At 38.5% G+C, this 16,165-nt stretch overlaps 1 protein-coding gene across 5 annotated transcripts in view; it reads left to right on the forward strand.

Annotated features, from left to right (window-relative positions):
• Positions 1-16,165, forward strand: part of LPAR1 (lysophosphatidic acid receptor 1) — a 151,236-nt gene that overhangs the window by 42,438 nt on the left and 92,633 nt on the right. For all 5 annotated transcript variants that reach the window (XM_072610553.1, XM_072610525.1, XM_072610515.1 and 2 more), the window contains one exon: positions 14,308-14,469. In XM_072610553.1, the coding sequence (XP_072466654.1) occupies positions 14,419-14,469 (51 nt within the window). In that variant the 5' untranslated portion in view covers positions 14,308-14,418. The remainder of the gene's footprint in view (positions 1-14,307; positions 14,470-16,165) is intronic.

A 16,165-nucleotide genomic window follows, 5' to 3' on the forward strand; every position in this document is an offset into this window, starting at 1 on the left:
CCAACAGGAAAATTAAATTTAGCATTAGCATTGCTCAATCAGTTACTATACATAAGGCCCTGTGCTGAGAATGGGAGGTACAGAAATGAAAAACTCCATGGCTCCATAAAAGAGCTTACAACCTAAGAAGAACTGGGGTAGAAAATGAACGTACACCAGTATAGTCCAAGATAGAACATGAAGAAGCCAAAGACAGGTCAAAAAGGTTTAGGAAAATTGAAGGTGGAATGATCAACATTAGCTGAATAGATCAGGGAAGACTCTAAGGAGAAGGTGGTACCTGGATTGGTCTTGAAGGAAGAGATTGATTTGAGCAGGTGATGATAAAGAGGATGGGCATTCCAGGAATAGGATGTTGAAATGCATGGAGGGGGAAGAGAATAGGATAAGTCTATCACTAGTACATTGTGCACCGTGAAGGAGAGCCAAGTACAATAAGGCTAGAAAAGTAGAGGGGAATCAGATTGTGAATGGTCTAATGTCCGAAACTAAGAAGTTTGCATTGGATCAAGTTTAAAGTCTCTGAGCAGGGCAATGACACATAGTCAGACTTTTTCATCAAGCAAATGATCTTGAAAGCTCTGTAAATAATAGATTAAGGGAAAAAACTAGAAGTAGGGAAACCTGTGAAGAAGTATAGATTTAAACTTTAATAGCTATTAAGATATAGAATCTCATACTTCTTTCTGCTTCTCTAACTTGAGTATGACATCATTTGGAAATTCATAATATACTTCTTTCCACATACCTTGACCCACTTAATTGGTCTATGCTGCTCGCAGTTGGGCTATCTTCATTGATATTCTGTTGCTAGTCTAAACTGGATGGATGATGATCAACTCCATTTATTATTTAATAGTAAGTTCTTAAAGCTCAAAACTGCACTTAGGCTTGTGGGATGCCATGCATGAGAGGTTTGGAGAGGCAGAGCCAATAGGACTTGGCAGGTTGGAAGTGTAGGGAGCATGGGAGACAAAAGAATCAAAGCTGACTCCAGTATTTCGAACCTGGGTGGTGGTGGTACTGCCATCAACACAAAGAGGGAAGTTGGGAAGAAAGACAGATTTTAGGTGGGGTATGGATGACAAGTTTAGTTTTAGGTTGATTTTTGAAGTGTGGTTGAGACATCCCAGTGCCACTGTTTAGCAAGCAGAAATGAGAGATTAGAGCTCAAGGGAGAGAGTGGAGCTTAATATATCTTTTGGAAATGATTTGCATGGAAGTAATCATTAAAGCCATGGATATTCATGAGATTGATAAATGACAACAAAGTACAGAAAGGAAAAGGTGCTAGGGATGGAGAAAGAAGGCACACTAAGGGAGCAAGAGGAGGATGGATCAATGAAAGAGATTGAAAAAGAGAGTTGTCACATGGGTAGGAGGAGAAATCAGAGAAAATACTGATGCTTACAGATGGAAAAAGAAAAAGCATGCAGAACTGGAAGAAAGGGTGGTCTGCAGTGTTAAATGATGTAGAAAGATCAAGGAGCATGAGGACTGAGAAAAGGCCATTGGTTTTTGTGATTAAGGAGATCACCGGCAGCCTTTGAGAGAGCAGTTCAAGTAAGAGTGGCAGGTGGGAAGCCTGATGGCAAGGGATAGAAGTAGTGAGTGGGTGGTGAGACATCTGAAGGGGCAAGTGGAGAGAGTCCTTGCTAGGAGTTCAGCTGAGAAAAGCTGGTGGGATGTAAGGTGACAAGGGGAGATCTAAATATAATCATAGATACTGGGGAAGAAACCAGTAGAGAGGGAGAAAGTGAAGGGGAGAGACAAAGAAGAATTGTTAGCAAGTTCTTGGAGGATGGGCTGGCTTTGGGGCAGAGGAGGGCTACTGCATCCACGAGGATATAAGATGGGGACAGGATATAAAAGGAATATACATTAGATGATATCAAATTTTTCATTAAAGTCAAAGGCAAGGTGATCTGCTAGAGAAAGAGGATGAAGAGGAGAATTGCACCTGAGGATAAAAGAAATTATGGATCAGTTTCTGCAGGCAGTGTGATGGGGAGAAATGAATCAAAACCTGAAGCACTGTGGACCTGGCTGAAGTTACAGATCTGTAGCAGACCCAGCCAGGATGGTTTTGTGATATCTTATTTAGTGTCTGGTGGCTTGGGAGTAGAAGTGAAGAAAGCAGATTGTGGGAGTCACTCAGGAACTGGAGATAAGCAGAGCAGGGACAGTGGCATGGACAAAGGGGCAAAGGATTCAAGGGTAGAGGATGTGTCCATGAGGAAATAGCTAACTATTGAGAGGAGGCTATAAAGGGAGGAGAGAAGCCAGAACAGAGATGATAAACAGAGAGAACAGGGAGAGTTTCAAGGACTGGAAGTCAGGATAAGGATTTAGGAGGTATTGTGTGTTGTGTGTGGTTTGTCCTTCATTCTCAAGGAGGACTACAAGTCAATTGGATTTAAGTGAGGGAGGGCTGTGCAAAGTCACCAGCCTCACTTTTTTCTCCATAGCCGTCTGGGTCCAGTGGCCAGATGTAGATCAGGAGAACTGGAGATGGTCCAAGATGTAGTGGGAGATGTTGGCTTTTTAAAGTTAAGGTCTTCCAAGCAATGAGGAAGGTGAAAATGGGGGGCTGAAACATTGTGTGATGACTGACTTGGATAGACTTAGCTTTTTTTTTTTTTTTTTTTTAAGCAATGCAAGGCTCTTAGACATCTTCAAAAAGTCTCATGATGGAAAATGCTATCTAATCCAGAGAAAGAACTGTGGGGTCTGAATGCAGATGGAGGCTCGCTATCTGCTCTCCTTTTCTTTTTTTCTGTTGTTTTGTTCTTTTACTCTTGGTTCCTCCCATTAGTTCTAATTCTTCTTTACATGACTAATGTGAAAGTGTTTTAAATATGAATGGAGAAGTAGAGCCTGTATCAGGTTGCATGCCCTCTCAGGGATGGGGGAGGAGAAGGAAGGAGAGAATATTTTAAACTCAAAATCTTATGGAAGTGAATGTTGAAAACTAAAAATAAATAAATTCTATAAAAAAGGAAAATGAGAGACTGATCAGAGCAGATGATAATTTCAGTTTAGAGTCTTGTGGTGGAGTAGGCCAGTGAATAGAGCACTGAGCCTGGAGTGAGTTCAAATTCAGCCCCAGATACTTAGTAGCTGGGTGACACTGAGCAAGTCACTGTCTGCCTCAGTTTCCTAATTTCAATTTCCTGTAAAATGGGGATAATAATAATGCCTACCTCCCAGAGTTGGAGGTGCTATATAAATATATACTCTCATAGTGAGTGACTGAAGTCAAGAGAAAATTGAGGTTATGGGAATTGAAAAGACCATTCATCTCTGATTTACTGAAGGACATGAGCAGAGGAAAAATGGAAGAGAAAGTGTGAACCATTGTCTATTGAATACTGAAGGTGATGGGAAAGTTCTTTTTTAAATAATTTTACAATTTTTACATAATTGTTTGCATGTTTTCTCTGCCCCTCCCCCCTTAGATTGTAAGCTTCTTGAGACTAGAGATTTCAACCTTTCTTTGTGTCCCCTGAACTTAGCACAGTGCCTAGTAGTAGACATGTAACTGACCGGTGTGGAGATTAGTTGATCATAGGGTCAAGTGGAGTCATGGTATATTGGAAAGACCTGTAGACTTGGAGTTAGAAAAGACTTGGACTAATCCTGCCTCCCACATTTACCAGGTATTTGGCTGTAGAGGCCATTTAATTTCTTTGAATCTCAGTTTACCCATCTAGGGAAAATAATAACTTTAGTATTATGAAACAGCTAGGTTGACAGAGTGATGAATTTGGTTTCAGGAAGACCTGAGTTTGAATCCTCCCTTGGACATTTAGCTAGCCAATCACTTAATTTCTGGGTCTCACTGTCCTCATCTGCAAAATGGAGATAATTGCCCCTGTCTTAGAGAATTGTGGTGGGGATCAGCTGCTTTCGTATATGTAAAGCATTTAGCAAACCTTAAAGTGATATAAATGTTATCTGTTATAATAGTCTCCCTATGGGGTTACTGTGATAACCAAATGAACCAGTGTATGTAAAGTGTTCTGTAAGCCATAAAGTGATATATAACTATCAACTCTTGTTATTACTATTATCTAAAGTTGAGTGGAGTGCACTGCAGAGTAGGAGAGGTTGCTGGTGGTTCTGGCTTCAGAGGAGAAATGAATTTAAAGTTCCTTGGTGGCCATGTTCACTGGTACATCTCTCTTGTTGATGTCTTCATTAAAGTTTGATGATCGCACCCCAAATGCTTTTTAGCCAGGGCAGATTAAAATAAAACTCTAACTTCCATTTGGGATACTGTATTTTTATTAACATAGCTTAGAATCATTATTACGCAGTGTTTGTTGTTTTTGGGGTGGGGGGGGTCAGGGGCGGTTCCTCGTGACTCATTGAACTTAGCGTTCACCCAAACTCCCAGGTCTTTTTTCACATAAATTGCTCTTGTTTAGTCACATCTTCCCTATTTATTCTTCACTGGTACAGTTGATATTTTGAACCTAAATATGACTTTACATTTATCTCTACTATATATTTTCTGAACGGGCAGCTAGGTGGTACAATGGATAGAGCACCAGTGCAGGAGTCAGGAGGACCTGAGTTCAAATGTCACCTCAGACACTTGACACTCACTAGCTGTGTGACCTTGGGCAAGTCACTTAACCTTAATTGCCTCATCCTGGGTCATCTCCAGCCATCCTGATGAATATCAGGTCACTGGATTCAGATGGCTCTGGAGGAGAAGTGAAGCTGGTGACCTGATTTCCTAGGGGTTCAGAATTATAAATTTTACTTGTAATCAGTATTTTTAAGCTTTCGAACTTTGCAGGACAAAGAAGTCACTTGTAACCAGGACCCCTGACTTAGAATAAAAGCCTTAGAAGCTAGTCTCTTTGTGTCCCAGCCAATAGACCAGACCACTCTGAACATTCAGGGTTTCTCTACTCCAAGCACAGAGATGATAAGTTAAATTCTTCCTTTAGTACCCTGTTCAAACATATCTTTCCACATGAAGCCTTTCCTGGTAGCTACTTGTGCCCTATCTCACAAACTATTTTATATTTAACTTTGCGCTTTGTTATTTTTATATTCCCTAGATGTATACTTGCTTCCCATGTTAAAATATAAACTCTTTGAGGGTAGGCACTGTTTCTTTCTTGTATTTTTATTTCCATTGCCTACCACAGTGCCTGCAATATAGTATGTGTTTAATAAATTACTGTTGATTATTTCTCATCCTAACAAACTATGCCAGCAAGGTAAGGAGACTGGAGAGCAGCTGAAAAAACAGACTATGTTTAGCCTGGAGAGGAGAAGACTTAAGGATCCCCTAAAAATTATCTTCATGCATCTGAAGAACTGTCATATGAAAGGATATGGGGCATCTTGACCCAACAAGAACAGAGCTAGTGGACTCTGGCTGGGAGTTGCAGATTTTAACCACATTTAAATAAAGCACAACAATTAGAGTTAGGCAAAAATAGAATGGATTACAGGAAAAATCTTCAAATGGAAAGCGGATGGCCACTTGTCAGTGATATTAAAAAAGGGTAAGCATAGGTTGGACTGCATGACCCCCGAGGTTGCTTCCAACTGTGAATTCTGCCAATCTGGCTCATTGTTCTAGCTTGTTCTTTTTCTGGATGCTGATTTTGTCATCCAGAACATAGCAGTTGTCCTCAGTTTCACAGATTAAAAGTAAAGAGTTTTGACTGTCATTAGTTGCATTTCAGCTCTCAGTTTCTCAGGCATCTGTTTTTATCAATAGTTGACATATCAGTTGACATGTTTGCTTTAAGCATATTCATCAATTTCCAACTGTTCCTGAACAAAATTTTTATTTCTATTGCTTTCTATTGGGAAAAGTAGCTTTGTGATTTGGAGGCAAGTCATTTGAACTTTCCCATATTGATTTCTTCATTTATAAGATAAGATTGGACAAGCTTTCCAAGGCCACTTATGTTGATATTATTTCTGTGTTTCTGGCTTGAAGTTAGATCTAATTTATATCGCATTCTAAATTATCCTCATTGAGTTATGTCACAATGATGCTCTCATTTTTTATCATCTCCTTAAATCAGGACTGATTTTGCAAAATGCTTTCCATGTTGCCTTGATTGGCCTTGTGCAATCCTTGCAAATTGTCGTGTTTCATTGCTGTACTATGGAATGTTCTCAGAGCCTGGAGAGAACCTTTTCTTTTTTCACTATAATAGAATAAACTACTGGGTGAGGCAGGAATGACCAATATGATTTACTCATGAGTAAGGATCATCACTGATGAACGTATGCACATGAGGTCAGTGCAGTATAAAAATGGAATTTAGGGCAGAGATTAGGGCTATATTTCCCTTTCCTGGGACCCAGCCTAATGGATAACTCCTGTACTCACTGGCAGGAGTCACTCAGTTGGTTGGTAATGGAATCTCTAACCTGGCTTATGGGGCTGCTGTTTGAGGTTAGGGAGCCTGAGAAGACAGCAGGCTTGGGTACAAAGAGGAGTGTGTTTCTTTAAAAAAAATTCCTGTGGGATTTTGCAGTTGACACAGTGCTTTGATCTGTGGAGACAGTAGCAAATAGATGAAAGTGAGCCATCTTACCCTCCTAGAGACCCAATGGCATTTGGCCTTGGTATTGTCATTTTTGTCATCCTGTCTGCTTCAATATGAGTCTTTGTGTTGATTAGTAATTAAGATGCAATGTAATTGGTTTCCATAGATGAGGAGGAGGAGTTAATGCTTCACCGCTGAGAGAAGCACAATTCACTGTATTAGCTGTAGCAATGAAACACTAAATCTTTCTGTCTGAATAGGGAGGCAACAATGCATTGCTTTACAAAGGATTTTTTTGGAGGAGGGGGGGTTGCATCATTAACGATTTACCAAGAGCATTCCAATCTTAGAGAAGTTTCTACTTTTCACTCTGCCCCTGTTTCTCACCCTCTCCACTTAATGGCATTTCGTTTTTTCCAATTACATGTAAAGATCATTTTCAACATTTACTTTTATAAGATTTTAAGCTCCATTTTTTTCTCCCTCCTTCCTCTGCCCCCTCCCCAAGATGGCAAGCAATCTATTTGCCACTGTTTTTTGAAATATGTTTTTGAAGAATGCAGATAATCTCCCTGTTTGCCACTGTTTTTCAAAATATATTTTTGGAGAATGCAGATAATCCTCCTGCTTGAGGTTTTGTTTTTTTCCTTGTGTAAAATTGCACTAGTAGTCTATCATCTTTGTTATTGACTCTGGCATATCTTAAAGATAATGTCTCTAAAGCCCTATTCATTTCTTTGGAGAAATAGAAGATTTAAAAGATTGTTAAATTATTATTGCTTTCACTTTGATTGGTATCTTCTCTCTTTGAAGATACCAAGTCAATTGAGCAATCAGTAAACATTAATTAAATGCCTACTATGTGCCAGGCACTGTGCTAAGCATGGAGGCTACAAAGAAAGGCAAAACAGAGTTGCTGCTCTCAAGTTGTTCATGGTGTAATGGGGGAGATAACTGTACAAATGTGAGCAACTGTATACAAACAAGTATATACAGGATAAATTGGAAATAATCAACAGAAGGAATGCACTAGAATTAAGGGGGATCAGGAAAGACTTCTTGCAGAAAGATGAATTTTAGTTGCGACTTGGAGGAATCCAGGGAAGTCAGGAAACAGATGAGGAAGCATTCCAGGCATGGGAGGCAGCCAGGAAAAATGCCAGGGCTTCTGTCAATCCAGATCTGGGTTTGAGTCATGGTCACTCTTCCACATTTCAAAAGTCATTTGTCCTTTCTGAATTTGGTCTAATTTTGCATAATTTAGAAATGAGAATATTAGGCTCATTATGCTGTTTTTATAAGGATCAAATGAGATGATGGATTTAAAAGTGTTATTTAAAGGAATATAGTGTTGTATCTGTGTGAGTTATTAGTATTGTTTTAAACAACTTTCAGAATTGTGTTTCATTTGTGTGGATATTATTATCTAGTGACATCTTAACGACTATCCAAGTTCATTCATCCTTTAGTGCTTTCTACTATGAGAACAGAATAGATCATGGGCTGTTATTATTATTGGCAATTATGACCATCTGTGGTGTCTTGTGCTGGTTGATTTTTTCCTTCCTGATGGCATGAATTCTTTTTCTAAGAGAGTCGCAGAGAACTCTATTGCTACTTGTTCTACAGACCAAAGGGATCCATTCAAATCAATTTCCTGAGCAATCCAGTGACTCTCTTATTTCTGACCAGATCGCTTCATTGGTTTCCTATTTCCTCCAGGATCAAATATAAACTCTGCTCAGCATTTGAAAGCTCTTCATAGCTTGGCTTTTTCTACCTTTCCAGCCTTTTTTCACTTTATTTCTTTTTTTTTTTAATCTAAGTACTCTGGTCTGTTTACTCTTCCTCAAACACAGTGTTCCTACTCTCATCCATTTGTGCTCCTACTCCCATTCCAGTCTTTGTACTCGATTCATGAAATCCTTGGCCTCCTCATATCTTTCTCTTGGTTTCCCTGGATTTTTTTTTTCAAGATTCAGCTTATCCTACCTTCTGTATGAAGCCTTTTATGGTCTTCTCAGCTGTCAGTGCCTTTCCTTTTGCAATTATCTTTCATCCACTCTATATGTAGTGTGTGTGTGTGTGTGTGTGTGTGTGTGTGTGTGTGTGTGTGTGTGTGTAGCTGGCTGTTTACATGTTTTTCCCATTAGAATGTATACTCCCCTTGAGGCCAGGGTCTATTTCCTCCCCCCTCCCCCTTTTTGTATCTTGAGTGCTTAACAAGTATCTGGTACATAGTAAGCACTTAATAAATGCTTGTTGACTGTTGACCAACTGACTAACTGCCTAATTGTGAATTGGAGAAGGTCTATTTCAGAGCTCCTCTCCCAAGGCTTAGGGTGCCATGTGCCCCACTGGGCCAATTGTATCAACAACCAGAATCTACCAAGATTACCTATTTAGTTATAACCAGTGAATTTCAGAGTTGGAAGAGACCTTGAAAGTGAAATAGTCTTAACTTTCATCAATTGTCTATTAAAAAAAAAATTCTTGAACCAAAACACATTTGGATTTAAGATATAATCTCTTACATTTGTGCTTTCTGTCTTTGGCAATTGACACTCCCAACAACAATAAATAACTGGTAGCTCATCCTGAAATGTAGATCATAGGCCCCCAGATTGTGCTGGGAAGTGAGCTCTATGAAAGCCCAGTTCAAATGGAAACTGGAACACACTGACAGATTTCTTAGCTAATCAGAAATAAAGCAAATAAGAATAGTGTTGAAGTCAGTCAAATGAAGAGGAGAAGGAAACACAGAGGGGTGATGGGCAGCCTTTGATGCCTACTGATTCACACAGATTTCAAAACTAAAGCACAGTTAGCACAGTAGCATGAGTGATATTATCAATAAAAGAGGCTCAAACCCAATTTTTTAAGGTAATGGAAGCAGCTGCTAACCAAGCTTTTATGGCATTCTGCTGTGATTTTTCTCTAAAATGTAATGTGAAGATTATCTTTGTTACTGTTGTCTCTTTCATGTTAGAATAAACTATTTTTAAAAATACATTACATACCCAGATCATTATGGTCTCTCTGCCTCAAGTCTTTCCCTGTTCCATTTCATCCTCCACTCAGCCACCGAAGTGATCTTTCTAAAGTGCTGCTCTGATTTATTCATCCCTCTCTAAGTCCTTAGTCGATTTAGTTGATCGTTGCTTGGATCAGAATTCTTCCTTTAAAGCTCCTTGATTTCATAGTGTTGTTCTCTCGATATTAATTGTTCCTCTGGTTCTATCCCCTCCACTCTATACCAGGTCCTATACTCAGGGTTCTACACATACGAGAATTCAGAAACCACAATTTGCTAATTCATTTCCTAATTTTCTGAGAGGTCATCTGTCACCCTATCTTTCAGTTAATAAGCATTTTCTCCTCTCTTCCATTTCCTCTTTCTTGCATTGAAAAAGAAAAACCTCAACCTCTTGTAACAAAAATGCAGAGTCATGCAAAACAAATTCCCATATTGGGCCAAGGAACCCACATGTGCAAAGTCGTGCATCTCATTTTGCACATTTAGTCCATCAGTCTTCATCATGGAGTTTCTGGAATCATGGTTTGCATTGCATTGATTATCAAGTTCTTAAGTCTTTTGAAGTCATTCATTTCCCTAAGTTTGTTGCTGTAGTAGGAACTGTTCTCCTGGTTCTGCCCACGTCATTCTGTATCACTTCATAGAATCCTCTCAGGTTTCTCTGAAACCATATCCTTTGTGGTTTCTTACAAAGGTACTTCTTAGATTCTCATTCGTTCCTTTTCTACCAGCCTCTCCTTTACATCATCCCTTCTAGCATAGTTTGCTATTCTCTTCCCAGTATTACCCTCCCTCTAAACTTCCTCCTTGACATCTCATCTTGTTTCCCTTTTAAGTTTGTTATATTTCTATACCAAACTTATTTTTTGTGTACTTTCAATCATCCATTGTTTATTTCAGATAGAAGAGACATTTTTCTGATGTCTGGGAAGTGAGCTCTATGAAAGCCCAATTCAAAGGGAAACTGGAACACACTGACAGATTTCTTAGCTAATCAGAAATAAAGCAAGTAAAAATAGTGTTGAAGTCAGTCAAATGAAGAGGAGAAGGAAACACAGAGGGGTGGTGGGCAGCCTTTGATGCCTACTGATTCACACAGATTTCAAAGCTAAAGCACAGTTAGCACAGTAGCATGAGTGATATTATCAATAAAAGAGGCTCAAACCCAACTTTTTAAGGTAATGGAAGCAGCTGCTAACCAAGCTTTTATGGCATTCTGCTGTGATTTTTCTCTAAAATGTAATGTGAAGATTATCTTTGTTTCTGTTTTCCTAATGCCTTCTGCCATGTTTATATATAGTCATGCCCCAATTATGAGACTATATAATAATTGCTGGCATCAATATGGTGTTTTAAGTTTGGCAAAGTATTTACAAATATTACTTCTTTTTGTCTTCACAACAATCCTAAGAGGGAAGTGCTATTATCTCTATTTTATAGGTGAGACAGTTGAGGACCAGAGAGGTTAAACTACTTCTCTGTGGTTGCACAGGTCCAGTGCCAGCTAGCTCCCTTTAAAAAGCAAGAAGAAATGGCAAGTTTTCTTCTTCTTTCTCCTTTCTGTACTAATATATTCATGTTTTTACTTTTTCTTTTCTCTCCCCTCATCAAACTCAGAACAGAGCCAATCTATCCCCAGGTCTTTGTTTCATCTCCCTCATTAGACTCTTAGCGCTTATCCATCCAGTTGCTCAAATAAATTTTCCTTTCTGTTTATCTCTCAGCTCTTATGTTTGAATTTCACAATTGTTACTCAAGTCTAGTTTTCTCATCAAAAATGTTCGAAAGTCGCCCTCTGTTCCATTAAAGGTCAATTTCCCTCTTTCTCTCCTTATCCTCCCCCTCCCTCATTGCAACCTATCTCATTTATTTTTTGGAATGTTGTATTCCAAGATCTTCTTTTGTTTATAGTTGAAGCTGCCAGATCTTGTGTGACCCTAACTGTAGTTTTCTTTGATGTGTGAACTCTAGCTTTTGGCTATGACCTTCCTAGGGCTTTTTGTTTCAGGAAGTGATCTGTGGATTCTTTCTTTCTTTGTCTGCCTTCTCATATGTCTAGACAATTTTCATTTTCTGAAAATTAACATCCAGGCTTTTTGGGGGGTTTATCATGGTTTTTCAGGAGTCAGGTGATTTTCAAGTTGTCTTTCTTTGACCTGTCTTCCAGGTTAGTTCATTCCATATTCATTTATAGAAGTATGATATATCTTATATTTGATGTCAGATATCTTATATTTTCTTCTATTGTTTGATCTTACCATAAATCATTCAGAACTCTGGATCTTCAGGACCCTCTCTAGCTTCTTAGGATAATGTTAGGGACCTCAGAACCCTTAGACCTGAGCCCTCTGAGTCTGAGTTCTATACACTGTACACTGATCAGTACCACTCAGTCTGCTGCTTCCTGAAACTTTTTTAAGATTCCAAAACTAGGGTTTTTTTGGGGGCAACCCTCCAGGTATTCCATTACACTTGGATCTTTGGTCCTCCTGGTGCTCACCTTGCTTGCGAGGTCCTTTCTCTCTTAGTTCTTTTGGATTTCTGGCTGACTTTTTGTGTAATTCTGAGGTGGAACATGCAACTTACTATAGTTTTCATTGAATCCCTAGCTCTTTATTTGGTCTGTTGCTTTACCTCAGAGTTTTTCTTGACTAGGTATGGAGGAGCTGGGCAACCTGCCTTCAGTTCAGGCAGCCATCTTGGTAGGAAGTCTGAGAAACTCCCCAAAGCATTTTCTAGAGAGAGATTTTCTTCAAAAGTTCACTATATGTGGTAATTTTTCATTTTCCTTTTACCTTCTAAGTTAAAACCAAATAATTACCCAAGGTTCTTGGTTGCTTCTTTTTATAGTTTGAATAATTGAATGAAGAAGCTCTAATAAACACTTACAATGTGACTCAATGTATTGTTTTGTAAATAAGGATAGAGAATGGAAACTGATTTCATTGCTATAGAGAATTCAGAAGTGGGGAAACTCCCCTCTGCCAATGTAGGTCAAAGCCTTCTCTACAGTTTACAACCTTGGAGAGTTACTAAACCACCATGAAGTTGTGTTCTGCCCAGGATCACACAACTAGTATTTGGAAGTGGAGACAGTGATATTGAACTTGCATTTACAAGCTTGGTTAGAGTACAGATAGAAGAAGGAAGAAAATTCCTATCTTTCAGAAGCTTACCTTCTAATAAGAGAAGGCAGCACATGTAAAGGAGGTGTGATGGTCAAGGGAGGAGTATTTTAATCAGGGAAGTCACAGGGATAATGAGTGACACAGAAGAGAATTCCTACAGGAAGACCTGTGTTCTTTTCAGGAATGGTAATATTGTATTGGCTAGCAGAGAAAGCCAGAAGTGGAGGCTGGGTGAGGGTGGCATGGCATGTCATGAAGATAGAGTGGCAGCATGATGTCTTTGGGTAATGCTAATTGTGGTGAACACTTATCAGTCAAAACTCATCATTTTAGCCAATTGTTTAGGCTTAGAGAGTGGTTAATGTTTACAAATCACTTTCACAGGTATTATATTTAAGCTTTATAATAACCCTGTCAGTAAGCCTGACTGGTATTATGATATTAATTTTGTTAAACAAATGAGAAAACTGAGCCCAAGGCTATATATCTAATAGGTGGTAGAATTCCTCTAAAATTCATCTTTTGACCAGTGTGTTTGTCAAGCAAGCCCTCCAGAAAATCATGTAACTTTATTCTTTGTGGGTAATACTAGAAAATTATATTCTAATAACTGTAGGGCATTGAAAGAAGGAGTGAGTGACATACAATTTCTTTTTCTTCCAATGGAGATATTTTTTTTTCTTCTTCCTCTCTTGTATTGTTATCCAAACGTAACAGCATTTTGGCAAAATTGGATGTTTGTGTTACATTTGGGTATTTTACTGTAGAATGTTCTTTGATGGGCACATTACCACCCTTTCCACTCCCATTTTTGGGGTCAGAGCCAATGATTTCATTGGTTATCGGAAGGTGAGGATTCCCCCTCTACCACTCTTGAGCCACAACTCTCTTGCAACTTTTAGTTTCTGGTAGTTCTCGGGGAGGGAGCCTTCCCCAGTGTCACGTAGCTAGTATGTCAGAAGCAGGTCTTGAGCCAAAGTCCTTCTGATTCCAAGGTTCTACTCACGTATAACTCAAGTGCAGGAACTGTACTTTGTGCAGGATATCTTAACAGCTGCCGCTGCTCCAGAAAAAAACAGCAAGAAAATATTAGCCCCCATCTATGCTAAGTTACGTGTTTTTCCCTTTTCAGGGTTGTTTGGTTATGATTTATAAGTGTATTTTGCTTGCAAATACAATCAGCATTTCAATTATTTATATAATTGTTATCTTATTTAGTTAGAACAGCTTCTTTCCCTCCTTATATGAAAATGGGTGACTCCCCCATATTGCTTTGCCAGCAGGCTCACAGAAAATACTGGGTTATATAAATATATTTAAATACTATACAAATAGCTTGTAATTTTATTATAAATTATATTTAATTATAATAAATTAATTTAATTATAATAAATAATAATTCATTATAAATGATAAAAGTAGCAGATGAGGCTCCAAATGTTTCTGTTTGGCTGTGGATTTATTTACAATACACCTAATCTGTTATGGTGGGTAGTTGGGAGGGTTCGATTTGCTCCTCTGAAAGCTTATCACCGTAATGCCTTTGTTTTATTTTCTTCTTGTGCATGATTTTCCTATTTGTCTAAAGAAATGTCTTCTTGTCCTTTTCTAGGAGCACAGAATTCTACCAGTATGACTGGCATTTGATAAGTAACACCAGGCCTGGGACTCACAGTTCGGCAGTGTTGAAGAGGGACCCCCTTCGTGCATCTCCTTAGTTACCATGGCATCGCCCTCTGCTGTGGTGCCTTTCTCTGTGGTGTCTCAACCACAAGTAAGTAACATAAGGCAAGATTTGACTAGGAAAGAATTCACTAGCATTGCTGAGCTTTTGAATAGGATTTCTGAAAGTATATAGCATTGCATTTTTAAAAAATCTCATAAAATCACCATTTGGGTTATATTTAGGGTTTTTCATTGAAAAATAGTAGTTTATAAAGGGGATGCCATTTAGGTCCAGTAACCAGCAAAAAATGATGAACAAATCAGTTTTCTAGGGCAGAACTGTATTTAATTATAATTAGGGAAGCCTTGATTTTCTTTTTTTTAATTGATTTTTTATTGACATTTTCTATTTCTTACATCATCACAGTGTCTTATGTATTTTTACGCCCCTCTCAGAACCCTTCTATATGACAAATAACATTTTTTTAAGAGAGGGAAAAGAAGTCAGCGCAAGTGATTGATACACTGAAAAAGCCCCAAAACATGTGTAATGTGTGACATCTATGGACCTCTGGCCTCCACGAAGTGGTGGGTGGGGTTGTTTTCTCATTTTTCTTCATTTGAATCCTACTTGATTTTTATAACTTTGTTTCATTTACTTTCGATAGTTTTGGTGTGCCATTCTTTCCATTTGCATGGTTGTTGTTAATTTCTATATTGTATTCTTGACTGTTTGCTTTACTCTGCACCAGTTTCTACAGTTCTGTGGTTCTGTTTATTCATCACACACAATAGTATTCTGTTCCATTCATGTACCACAATTTGTTTACATATGCTTTGTTTCCAGTTCTTAGTTATCATAAAGCATACAGCTATACATAGTTTGGAACATGAGGCTGTTTTTTTTTTATTGAGAAGGAAGCCTTGATTTTCAATGATCAGGATGCATGGCTAATACTTTTGACTTCAAACTTAAGATAGCTTAATTAGCTACTAGTTGAAAGATAATGGCCATTATTAGCTATACTTTGTATATTTGGGCTCCAATGGGATATTTGAGGGATAAATAGCAACCTATCAAAAATTTCTGATGTTACGTCTATATAAAGCTAATTCATTTGCATACAGTATCTAGGCTTTTCTTTTCATTTCCTTTCATTATTTTTCTTTTACTCTCCCACGAATCAAACCCTTAGAGCCAAAAAAAAACTCTTTTTCCAAAGTATACTGAAGTTCTGGCAAAGACATATCACTACTAATCCAGGGAGCGTAAATTGACCAAAGATGTTTAATGCCATTTTTATTCATATTCTTAGCATAGCCTAATTTTCCTTCCCAGTTTTTTCAGCTAGGCCCACAGCTACATTATTATTATTAGCAGCATCGTTAATTTTGTGAGGACCTGTGCTTTCTTCAGTGTGGGGAGCTCCTAGCATAGATTGTAAAGATCATTCCATGGATACAGAGAGATGTCTGTTTGCCTGGGGACATGAAGAGGTTAGGTGACTTGCCCAAGGTCACACAGTTAATAGATCAAAAACAGGACTTGAAATCATGTTTTTCTGTCCAGGTCTGCTCTTTCATGCAACGTACTAAAAAACAAACAAACAAACCCCAAACCAACCAAACAAAAAAGTCTGAAGAAGAGCCATCTTGATAGATATTCATAGGCTTAGAGTTGGAAGGAACCTTAAAGTCTATCTGGCCTAACTCATTTTACAGATAAGGAAACTGAGACCCAGGATCACATAACTGGCATCTAAGGTGGGATTTAAATCCAATTTTTCCTGACTCCAACACCAGCC

This window comes from Notamacropus eugenii, chromosome 1 (assembly GCF_028372415.1).
Source record: "Notamacropus eugenii isolate mMacEug1 chromosome 1, mMacEug1.pri_v2, whole genome shotgun sequence".
Classification (NCBI taxonomy): Eukaryota; Metazoa; Chordata; class Mammalia; order Diprotodontia; family Macropodidae; genus Notamacropus; species Notamacropus eugenii.